This window comes from Balaenoptera physalus (genome assembly GCF_965194825.1).
Source record: "Balaenoptera physalus genome assembly, chromosome: X".
NCBI classification, from domain to species: domain Eukaryota; kingdom Metazoa; phylum Chordata; class Mammalia; order Artiodactyla; family Balaenopteridae; genus Balaenoptera; species Balaenoptera physalus.
Genome location: NC_138903.1, coordinates 40,475,469 through 40,488,583, shown reverse-complemented (window position 1 = coordinate 40,488,583; position 13,115 = coordinate 40,475,469). Strand labels below are relative to the sequence as shown.

General features: G+C 36.1%; 1 protein-coding gene and 1 long non-coding RNA gene across 8 annotated transcripts in view; one reads left to right on the top strand and one right to left on the bottom strand.

The window, feature by feature from the left end:
* KDM6A (lysine demethylase 6A) overlaps positions 1-13,115 on the bottom strand; it is a 209,058-nt gene that overhangs the window by 116,672 nt on the left and 79,271 nt on the right. For all 7 annotated transcript variants that reach the window (XM_082446346.1, XM_082446348.1, XM_082446347.1 and 4 more), the window contains exon 4: positions 10,363-10,412. In XM_082446346.1, coding sequence (XP_082302472.1) covers positions 10,363-10,412 — 50 coding nt within the window. The remainder of the gene's footprint in view (positions 1-10,362; positions 10,413-13,115) is intronic.
* The window catches only part of LOC309652668, a 371,335-nt gene that overhangs the window by 291,050 nt on the left and 67,170 nt on the right, over positions 1-13,115 (top strand). The window lies entirely within an intron of this gene.

The following is a 13,115-nucleotide window of genomic DNA, read 5'->3' as shown; positions in this document are numbered from 1 at the left end:
TTTGGTTGTTCTCTTCCTTTTATATATATATTTTTTTCCTTTTTCTCTTTTTGTTAGTGTGTATGTGCATGCTTCTTTGTGTTACTTTCTCTGTATAGCTTTGCTTTTACCATCTGTCCTAGGGTTCTGTCTGTCCGTTTTTATTTTTATTTTTTTTTTAGTATAGTTTTTAGCGCTTGCTATCATTGGTGGATTATGTTTTTTGGTTTGGCTGCTCTCTTCTTTCTTTTTTATTACTTTTTAATTTTTTTTACTTTTAATAATTTTTTTATTTTTTCTTTTCTTTCTTTCTTTTTCTCTCCCTCTTCTTCTGGGCCATGTGGCAGACAAGGTCTTCGTGCTCCAGCCGGGTGTCAGGCCTGAGCCTCTGAGGTGGGAGAGCCGAGTTCAGGACAATGATCCAACAGAGATCTCCAGGCTCCACATAATATCAAATGGCGAAACCTCTCCCAAAGATCTCCATCTCAACGCTAAGACCCAGCTCCACTCAACCACCACCAAGCTACAGTGCTGGACACTCTATGGCCAAACAACTAGCAAGACAGGAACACAACCTCACCCATGGGCAGAGAGGCTGCCTAAAATTATAATAATAAGGTCACAGACACCCCAAAACTCACCACCAGACATGGTCCTGCCCACCAGAAAGACAAGATCCAACCTAATCCACCAGAACACAGGCACAAATCCTCTCCACCAGGAAGCCTACACAACCCACTGAATCATCCTTAGCCACTGGGGGCAGACACCAAAAACAACGGGAACTACGAACCTGCAGCCTGTGAAAAGGAGACCCCAAACACAGTAAGTTAAGCAAAATGCAAACACAGAGAAACACACAGCAGATGAAGGAGCAAGGCAAAAACTCACCATACCAAACAAATGAAGAGGAAATAGGCAGTCTACCTGAAAAAGAATTCACAGTAATGATAGTAAAGATGATCCAAAATCTTGGAAATAGAATGGAGAAAATACAGGAAACATTTAACAAGGACCTAGAAGAACAAAGCAAACACAATGATGAACAGCACAATAAATGAAATTAAAAATTCTCTAGAAGGGATCAATAGCAGAATAACTGAGGAAGAAAAACAGATAAGTGACCTGGAAGATAAAACAGTGGAAATAACTACAGCAGAGCACAATAAAATAAAAAGAATGAGAAGAACCGAGGACAGCCTCAGAGACCCCTGGGACCACAGTAAACGCACTAACATTACAATTACAGGGACCCCAGAAGAAGAAGAGAAAAAGAAAGGGACTGAGAAAATATTTCAAGAGATTATAGTTGAAAACTTCCCTAATATGGGAAAGAAAACAGTCAATCAAGTACAGGCAGCACAGACAGTCCATACAGGATAAATCCAAGGAGAAACACGCCAAGACACATATTAATCATACTATCAAAAATTAAATACAAAGAAAAAATATTAAAACCAGCAAGGGAAAAACAACAAATAACATACAAGGGAATCCCATTAAGGTTAACAGCTGATCTTTCAGCAGAAACTCTGCAAGCCAGAAGGGAGTGGCAGGACATATTTAAAGTGATGAAAGGGAAAAACCTACAACCAAGATTACTCTACCCAGCAAGGCTCTCATTCAGATTCAATGGAGAAATTAAAACCTTTACAGACAAGCAGAAGCTAAGAGAATTCAGCACCACCAAACCAGCTTTACAACAAATGCTAAAAGAACTTCTCTAGGCAGGAAACACAAGAGAAGGAAAAGACCTACAATAACAAACCCAAAACAATTAAGAAAATGGTAACAGGAACACACATATCGATAAGTACCTTAAATGTAAATGGATTACACGCTCCCACCAAAAGACACAGACTGACTGAATGGATACAAAATCAAGACCTGTACATATGCTGTCTACAAGAGATCCACTTCAGACCTAAGGACACACAGAGACTGCAAGAGACGGGATGGAAAAAGATATTCCATGCAAATGGAAATCAAAAGAAAGCTGGAGTAGCAATTCTCGTATCAGACAAAACAGACTATAAAATAAAGACTATTACAAGAGACAAAGAAGGACACTACATAATGATCAAGGGATCAATCCAAGAAGAAGATATAACAATTGTAAATATTTATGCACCCAACATAGGAGCACTTCAATACATAAGGCAAATCCTAACAGCCATTAAAGGGGAAATTGACAGTAACACAATCATAGTAGGGGACTTTGACAACCCACTTTCACCAATGGACAGATCATCCAAAGTGAAAATAAATAAACACAAGCTTTAAATGGCACATTAAAGAAGATGGACTTAACTGATATTTATAGGACATTCCATCCAAAAACAACAGAATACACTTTCTTCTCAAGTGCTCCTGCAACATTCTCTAGGATACATCATATCTTCGGTCACAAATCAAGCCTTGGTAAATTGAAGAAAACTGAAATTGCATCAAGTATCTTTTCCAACGACAACACTACAAGACTAGGTATCAATTACAGGAAAAATTCTGCAAAAAATACAAACACATGGAAGCTAAACAGTACACTACTAAATAACCAAGAGATCACTGAAGAAATCAAAGAGGAAATCAAAGAACTACCTAGAAACAAATGACAATGAAAACATGACGACCCAAAACCTATGGGATGCAGCAAAAGCAGTTCTAAGAGGGAAGTTTATAGCAATAAAATCCTACCTCAAGAAACAAGAAACATCTCAAATAAACAACCTAACCTTACACCTAAAGCAATTACAGAAAGAAGAACAAAATAATCCCCAACGTTACCATTAGGAAAGAAATCATAAAGATCATACCAGAAATAAATGAAATAGAAACAAAGAAAACAATAGCAAAGATCAATAAAACTAAAACCTGGTTCTTTGAGAAGATAAACAAAATTGATAAACCATTAGCCAGACTCATCAAGAGTAAAAGGGAGAAGACTCAAATCAATAGAATTAGAAATGAAAAAGGAGAAGTAACCACTGACACTGCAGAAATACAGACGATCATGAGAGATTACTACAAGCAACTCTATGCCAGTAAAATGGACAACCTGGAAGAAATGGACAAATTCTTAGAAAAGCACAACCTCCCGAGACGGAAACAGGAAGAAATAGAAAATATAAACAGACCAATCACAAGCACTGAAATTGAGACTATGATTAAAAATCTTCCAACAAACAAAAGCCCAGGACCAGATGGCTTCACAGGCGAATCCTATCAAACATTTAGAGAAGAGCTAACACCTGTCCTTCTCACCTCTTCCAAAATATAGCAGAGGGAGGAACACTCCCAAACTCATTCTACAAGGCCACCATCACCCTGATACCAAAACCAGACAAAGATGTCACAAAGAAAGAAAACTATAGGCCAATATCACTGATGAACACAGATGCAAAAATTCTCAACAAAATACTAGCAAACAGAATCCAACAGCAGATTAAAAGGATCACACACCATGATCAAGTGGGGTTTATCCCAGTAATGCAAGGATTCAATGTACGCAAATCAATCAATGTGATAAACCATATTAACAAACTGAAGGAGAAAAACCATATGATCATCTCAATCAATGCAGAAAAAGCTTTTGACAAAATTCAATACCCATTTATGATAAAAACCTTCCAGAAAGTAGGCATAGAGGGAACTTAGACCTCAACATAATAAAGGCCATGTATGACAAACCCACAGCCAACCTCATTCTCAATGGTGAAAAACTGAAACCATTTCCTCTAAGATCAGGAAGACAAGGTTGTCCATTCTCACCACCATTATTCAACATAGTTTTGGAAGTTTTAGCCACAGCAATCACAGAAGAGAAAGAAATAAAAGGAATCCAAATCAGCAAAGAAGAAGTAAAGCTGTCACTGTTGGCAGATGACATGATACTATACATAGAGAATCCTAAAAACTCCAGCAGAAAACTACTAGAGGTAATCAATGAATTTGATAAAGTAACACGATACAAAATTAATTCGCATGCATTCGTATACACTAATGATGAAAAATCTGAAAGAGAAATTAAGGAAACACTCCCATTTACCACTGCAACAAACAGAATAAAATACCTAGGAATAAACCTACCTAAGGAGACAAAAGACCTGTATGCAGAAAACTATAACACACTGATGAAAGAAATTTAAAATGATACAAACAGATGGAGAGATATACCATGTTCTTGGATTGGAAGAATCAACATTGTGAAAATGACTATAGTACCCAAAGCAATCTACAGATTCAATGCAATCCCTATCAAACTACCAAAGGCATTTTTCACAGAACTAGAACAAAAAAATTCACAATTTGTATGGAAACACAGAAGACCCCAAAGAGCCAAAGCGATCTTGAGAAAGAAAAACGGAGCTGGAGGAATCAGGCTCCCGGCCTTCAGACTATACTACAAAGCTACAGTAATCAAAACAGTATGGTACTGGCACAAAAACAGAAATATAGATCAATGGAACAGGACAGAAAGCCCAGAGATAAACCCACACACATATGGTCACCTTATCTTTGATAAAGGAGGTAAGAATATACAATGGAGAAAAGACAGCCTCTTCAGTAAGCGGTGCTCGGAAAACTGGACAGCTACATGTAAAAGAATGAAATTAGAACACTCCCTAACACCATACACAAAAATAAACTCAAAATGGATTAAAGACCTAAGTGTAAGGCCAGACACTATAAAGCTCTTAGAGGAAAACATAGAAAACTCTATGACATAAATCACAGCAAGATCCTTTTTGACCCACCTCCTAGAGAAATGGAAATAAAAATAAAAATAAACAAATGGGACCTAATGAAACTTAAAAGCTTTTGCACAGCAAAAGAAACCATAAACAAGATGAAAAGACAACCCTCAGAATGGGAGAAAATATTTGCAAATGAAGCAACTGACAAAGGATTAATCTCCAAAATTTACAAGCAGCTCATGCAGCTCAATATCAAAAAAACAACCCAATCCAAAAATGGGCAGAAGACCTAAAGAGACATTTGTCCAAAGAAGATATACAGATTGCCAACAAACACATGAAAGGATGCTCAACATCACTCATCATTAGAGAAATGCAAATTAAAACTACAATGAGGTATCACCTCACACCAGTCAGAATGGCCATCATCAAAATATCTACAAACAATAAATGCTGGAGACAGTGTGGAGAAAAGGAAACCCTCTTGCATTGTTGGTGGGAATGTAAACTGATACAGCCACTATGGAGAACAGTATGGAGGTTCCTTAAAAAACTAAACATAGAACTACCATACGACCCAGCAATCCCACTACTGGGCATATACCCTGAGAAAACCATAATTCAAAAAGAGTCATGTACCACAATGTTCATTGCAGCTCTATTTACAATAGTCAGGACATGGAAGCAACCTAAGTGTCCATCGACAGATGAATGGATAAAGAAGATGCGACACATATATACAATGGAATATTACTCAGCCATAAAAAGGAACGAAATTGAGTTATTTGGAGTGAGGTGGATGGACCTAGAGACTGTCCTACAGAGTGAAGTAAGTCAGAAAGAGAAAAACAAATACCGTATGCTAACACATATATATGGAATCTAAAAAAAAAAAAAGAAGGTTCTGAAGAACCTAGGGGCAGGACAGGAATAAAGACACGGACATAGAGAATGGACTTGAGGACACAGGGAGGGGGAAGGGTAAGCTGGCATGAAGTGAGAGAGTGGCATGGACATATATACACTACCAAATGTAAAATAGACAGCTAGTGGGAAGCAGCCACATAGCACAGGGAGATCAGCTCAGTGCTTTGTGACCATCTAGAAGGGTGGGATAGGGTGGGTGGGAGGGAGACGCGAGAGGGAGGAGATATGGGGATATATGTATATGCATAGCTGATTCACTTTGTTATAAAGCAGAAACTAACACACCATTGTAAAGCAATTATACTCCAATAAAGATGTTAAGGAAAAAAAAGGAAAAAAGAAGAAAAAATAGACATATAGAACATAACGTAACAGGAATATAACAGAGGATCTAGCAATAGACACAAAACTGAATGGTCAACTGATTTTTATCAAAGAGGAAATAGTAAATCAAATTTGAAAGGACAGTCTTTCCAATGAATGATGCTAGAACAACTGGATATGTGTTCAAGGGGTGGGGAAGAACACTGATGCTCATCTCACATCATGAACAACCTGAAATGTATCATAAACCAAAATTTAAGAAATGTGATTATAGAGCTCCTAAGGGAAAAAGGCTGAGGAAATCTTTATGATCTTCAGGTAGGCAAAGACTTCTTAGCAGAACACAAAAACCACAAGCTATAAAAGAAAAAAATTATTAAATGGACTTCATCAAAATTATAAATATTTGCTCGTAAAAAGGCACAATTAAGAAAACAAAAAGCAAGCCACAGACTGTGAAAAAGTATTTGCAAAACATATCTGACAAAGGGAATACACAAAGAGCCCATGCAACTCAATTAATAATACACAAAAAGAAGTTAAAAACAAGCAAAAGATGTGAACAGATAATAACAAAAGGTACATGAAAGGCCAATAGCACATACAAGATGCTCAACATCACTATCACTGGGGAAACGCAGATAAAACCAAAATGAAAAACCACTACTTACTTACTAGAATGGCTGAAGTTAAAAAGATTGACAATACCAAGTGATATCCAAGATGTAGAACAATTGAGAATCTCATATATTGCTAGTAAGAATGTGAAATGGTACAGCCACTTTGGAAAAGTTTGGCAGTTAACTCTACAACTGCAATGTGACCCAGCATTTCCAAATCCTAGGTATATATACCAAGAGAATTGAAAACCTATGTCTACACAAAAACAAATAATGTTCACAGCACTTCATTCATGTTTATCAAAAGCTGGACACAACCCTAATGTCTGTCAACTAATAAATGGGAAAATTAATTGTGGTATAATCGTTCTATGAGATACTACATAACAATGAAAAGGAACACAATACTGATACACACAAGAACATGGATGAATCTCAAAAGCAGTATGCTAAATTAAAACAAAAAATACATGCTATTTGAATCCAGGTGTGTGACATTCTAGGAACGGCAAAATTAGAGACCCAGAAACATACACAAATAACTGGTTGCCTGGGACCAGGGGTCAAGAATGGGAATCAACTGTAAAGGGGGACAATGGAACACTTTGAGTGATAGAAACATTCTATATCTTAATTGCAGTAATGATTACACAACCCCATATAAATTGCCAAAATGCAGCAAATTTGAACACTTAAAATAATGTAAATAATACTTCAAAAAAGCCAGAGAGAAAAAATCATCAGCTGTTTTTGTGGAGTTAATTTGTTTATTTGGAAAAACAAGCAACAAAGAAAGGACAGCCAGGGAAACTCTAGAAACAAGAACAATGGGGAAATGGTGCCATATACATACTGTATATGTAGTGTAAACCTATTGCAAAACCAGTATGCCATATACATACTGTATATGTAGTGTAAACCTATTGCAAAACCTCTATAAGTAAAATAGTATAGTATTAATTCATGAACAGACTAATGAATCAGACCACAGAAAATGTAAGTAGACAAAACTGCATATGAAAATTTAGCATACAACTAAGGCAACATCTCAAATTAGTATGAAAAAAATGAATTTTTTAACAATATATTATGTTGGGATAATTAGCCATAGGCAAAGAATAAACTTAGATGTTCCTCACACTATAAATCAGGGATAAATCCCAAATGGATGAGAGATTTAAATTAAAAACTAAAACCATTCAAGTACTAAACGAAAATGTGGATGAATTTCTCTAACACCTGGGAGTGAGGAAAAAACTATCCTATGATTCAAAATGCAGGTGCAATTTAGAAAAAGACTGATAAATTTGACTACATAGAAATAACTTCTGCATGGACAAAAACAAACACACAAAAGCAAAATAAAACAATAAATGAAAACTGCAATTTTTATCACAAAGGATAAATATAGATCATACATAAAATATGGCTATACAAAACAGAAAGAAAACAATAGCCCAACTGAAGAGAAATGAACAAATATTTCAAAGAAAAGGAAACACAAAGTCTTTAAACTTCAATTAAAAATTCAATTAAGAAAATGCAAGTTAAAACAACAATAAGACACCATTTCTCACCTATCAGATTTCACAAAAAAGCCTGCTGACATAAACTTTCTTGGTTAAGACCAAGGGGAAACAAGAGCTCCCAAAGGAGTGGTTCACACCACTAGACCCAGCAATCCCACTTATCAAGGAATCTATACCAAAGAACACTAACAAAAAGACACTTTTACTATTTACTGCAGTACTATTTGTACTGAAGCAACTGATAGAATAAACAATGGAAGAAATCACCATGACATTGGATTAGGCAAAGATTTCTTAGCTACAAAACCAAAAGCCCAAGCAATGAAAGAAACAGTTGAGAAATTGGATGTCATCAAAATTTTTAATTTTTGCACTTCAAACTATACTATCAAGAAAATGAAAATATAAGCCACAGACTTTGAGAAAATATTTGCAAATTATATATCCGATAAGGGGTTGTATCCAGAATGTATAAAGAACTCTTACAACACACCAATTTTTATTTTATTTTATTTTTTTTTTTTTAAGTTTTCAGCCGCGCCGCGCAGCATGTGGGATCTTAGTTCCCAGATCAGGGATCAAACCCACGCACCCTGCATTGGCAGTGTGGAGTCTTAAACACTGAACCGCCAGGGAAGTCCCAACACACTAATTTTTTAAAAAACAAATTTAAAAATCAGCAAAGGGTTTACAGAGGCATTTCACCAAATAATATACACAAATAGCTAATGTGGTCATTAAACAGTGCTCAACATCAGTCATTAGGAAAATGCAAATAAAAACTATAATAATGAGGATATGGAGAAACTGGAACCCTCATACACTGCTGGTGAGAATGTAAAATGTTACAGCCACCCTGGAAAACAATTCTGGCAGTTTTTCAAAATGTTAAACATAGATTTACTTTACAACCTGGCAATTCCACTCCTGGTTATTTACCGAAGAGAACTGAAACTATATGTCCACACAAAAACTTGTATACAGATGTTCACAGGAGCATTATTCACAATAGCCAAAAAGTGGAGACAACTAAAATGCTCAACTGATGAATGGATAAATAAAATATGGTAAAACCACACAATGGAATATTATTAGATAATAAAAAGGAATAAAGTATTAATACATGCTACACATGGATCGACCTTAAAAATATATGCTTAGTGAAAGAAGTCAGTCACAAAAGACTACATATTATATGATTCCATTTATATGAAATACCCAGAAAATACAAATACAGAGACAGAAAGTAGATTAGTACTCTCCAGGGGTTGGGCATGAGGTTTCATTACGGTGAGATAGACATGTCCTAAAATAAGACTTTGGTTATGGTTGCACAACTCTGGAAATTTACTAGAAGTCACTGAATGGCATAAAGAAGTTGAATTTTATGGTATTTAATTATACTTCAATAAGCTTTAAAAAGAAGAAAAGATAAGCCATAGACTAGAAAAGACATTTTCAATATATTTTTTTAAATTACCAAAATATACTTTTAAAACTTCTACATATCAAAAAGAAACATAAATTAGGCAATAGAAAAAATAAAATCCACCTTAAAAATATGAAATGGCAATTCAGATAAAGAAACCCCACTGGTCAGTAAACTTATACTTCAAAGTAAACATGATGTGAAAGATTAACCTGTCCAGGTAACTTTATGCACTGCTTAAACTAAGAAAATAGATGATTCATTGCTGTGCACAGTTCTTCATTTAGGTATTGGTCTTTTAAAAAATGGTTAGGTTCAGCTGTCCTCAGAGCTCCAATCATAGACAGACTATACCAATAAAGATTTTCATTTATGCCTTCCCTTTTCAGCCTGATACACCCATCTTCAGACTTCTTTTATTCCTAGGTACCAACTTAAGAAAACTGAAGAATCATTTTGTTGCCATTTGATTTTAATGGCTTTAACTTCCACACTTTGGATCATCTTTGGCCAATAAACTGTGTCAGAATAATCTAATTCTTTTAACAAAATACAAGTTGATCACACAAGACAGCACAAATGAAGAACACTCATTTTTCCCTTGCCAATCCCTTTTGCCTAGAAGTAATATTTTCAATTAACAAAACAAACAAACAAAAAAGCAAGAGCACAATTCTTTTTGAGTATAAACAGCAGTAATCTGCCAGAGAAGAGAAGGGAAGGGAAGGGAAGGGAAGGGAAGGGAAGAGGAGGGGAGGGAAGAGGGGAAAGGAGGGGAAGGGAAGGGAAGGGAAGGGGAAGAGGGGAAGAGGGGAAGAGGGGAAGAGGGGAAGGGAAGGGGCATGCAAATGTGCACTAACCTTCCAGTAGTCAGATTGTAAACTGTAGTACCTCTGGTATGCAGATAATGCTGAAAGAAGGAAAATAAGCATGAGTCACAATTATGTCCCATTTCAAAATCAATTAACAAGTTTTAAGAAACATTACAACAAAATTCCCATCATACCCACCTCCCAGCAGACAGTGATATTTAAAACCAAACAATTTAAACTCTGGGGCGTCCCTACTCAGTCAGACATGGTAACAAATGTCAAATGTATAGGAGTTCAAGGAAGTAAAACCATGGTCACATTTCAGACCTGCACTTGAACAGAATCTGGGCAACCTCTTGAATCAACTTGACCTTCCTCAGAGACCAAATCTGATAAATGGATTAATACTCCAGAATGTGATGGGTCATTTGTTCTAACAAGGGATCTCACTTCCAAAAATGACTAAGAGCTCAACCACCTCAAAGAGCAAAGGAACTACAGTTGACTCTTGAACAACACAGACGTAAGGGGCACTGACCTCCGCACAGTAGAAAAGCCAAGTATAACTTATCGACGGCTCTCTGTATCCGCAGTTCTGTATCCTCGGATTCAACCGACCACAGATCATGTAGTGCTATAGTATTTACTACTGAAAAAATTCCATGTGTAAGTGGACCTGCGAAGTTCAAACCCCTGTTGTTCAAGGGTCAACCGTATTCCTTTTGTGCTGCTTCCTTTCATACAATCAAAAAAAAAAACCCAGCCCACAATTATCTTACCCCAAACTCCAACTCAATTCCAAAATAGGGCATCCCATACCCCTAAATCCATCTCAAGGTATAACAGGCTCTGGAAAAAATTAAAGTACAGTCGTCCCTCAGTATCTGCAGTGGATTGGTCCCAGGACCCGCCATAGATACCAAAATCCACTATGATCAGATCCCATAGTCGGCCCTGCGTGCGCACGGATTCCACATCCACGGATGATAAAAATAGTAGTACATATATGTACTGAAAAAATCCCACATATAAGAGGACCTGCAAGGCTCAAACCCGTGTTGTTGAACAGTCAACTGTAGTGCTTGTCAATCCAAAAACTCAGTGAGGGGAAGGCAGTAACAAAGTAAAGTAAAGGTTATACATGCACATTAGAATTGGTAGAGCCTTTTTTAAAAAACTCAAGAGCAATAAATAAGTCACGGGGGTGTAATGTGCAGCATGATGACTATAATTAATAATACTGTATTGAATATTTGAAAGCTGCTAAGAGTAAATCTTAAAAGTTCTCATCACAAGAAAAAAAACTGTAACTATGTATGGTGACAGATGTTAACTAGACTTACTATGATCATTCCACAATATATGCAAACATCAAATCATTATGTTATATACCTGAAACTAATAGTTATATATCAATTATACCTCAATTTTTAAAAAGAGTAACATATTTTCAAATAAGATTTTCAACACGTGTAAAAAAATTTTATACTGAAAAAAAATAGGGAGGGTGGAAATTAACATTTTCTAAAACTCCAGGTATAATGTTCTCATACTGTTTTTATCAGTAAGCAGCCAAAATGAATACCATATAGAATACCACAGAGAGAACTTCCTGAATATGTTCAAATTAGAGAAGCATCACCCAAAAACATCATCACGTATCTGAACAAGTAACTTATTTGAATAATGTTCATCTTTTTTGCACAAAGATGATGCCAACCAACCTATCACTGGAAGGACATTTAGACTGTAATTTTTCCAGTTTTGAGGAAGAGGTGATTTCAAGCCATCTTCTGTTTTCTAGTTCTTCATACATGAGTGTAGCTAGCTCATAAAGATCACTGATTAATGGTTTTCTAAAAAGAAAAGCAAACCAACTTACCAAGCTAGACAGAACAGAATAGTCAAATAAGGTTTGACTGATTTATAGAGAACAGTCATGGAAAAGGTGTTCTCTCTCTACTGCCTGATGTGAACAAGGAAGCATATATCACCAACTGCCACCACAAGGGGAACTATTCTTAAGATGAAGCCCATAGAAGATAGCAGCAGAAACAGATGGAACGTACTGGATACTTCTAGACTTCCAACTATATCTAGTGCACAACTCACCTATGAACTTCCAATTATATGAGGGAATAAATCTCCTTATTGTTTAAGCTAGAATCAAGTCTTTGATATTTGTGCCTCCTAACCAAGAGAAGCCAGGGTCCCTGACAATTTTGTGAAATCACCATACCAAGCCTGGACTGCCCTTTTAGCGGGAATTTCAACAAACTTGAAGGGTATGTTTCCAATAACCTGAATAACAATATATATTACATGACTTCATAAAATTCCCATTTTAGAATTTGAAGAGCCCTTAAACAGACAGTATGATGTAACTGAAACCGAGGTACAAGAAGCCTATGTGATTATCAATTGGGAGAAACATGGCATCCATACTACAATATGATGAACTGAGAAATAAACACAAGCCCTCAAATTCAAAGTCACAAAAGTAAATGCTCCAAATTTCAAGCACAGATTTGTAAATGAGACACTTCAATGAGCATTTGTTACCTTTCCATTCATTTACACATTTCTCAACAATTATACTTTACTCCATTAAGGCCTAGGATCCTATATTTTAAGAAAGACCTTAACATATTTAACATGTTTCCTAATCCAAATAAATCATTAAAACTCTACAAGTGCCCATCACCAGAGTCTCTCTAATGAAATCCTTTTAACCAAAGCACAGTCCTTATTTCCAATCTTTAAGTCAGTTACTTATTGTGAAAATAAATTCCTACTCCACT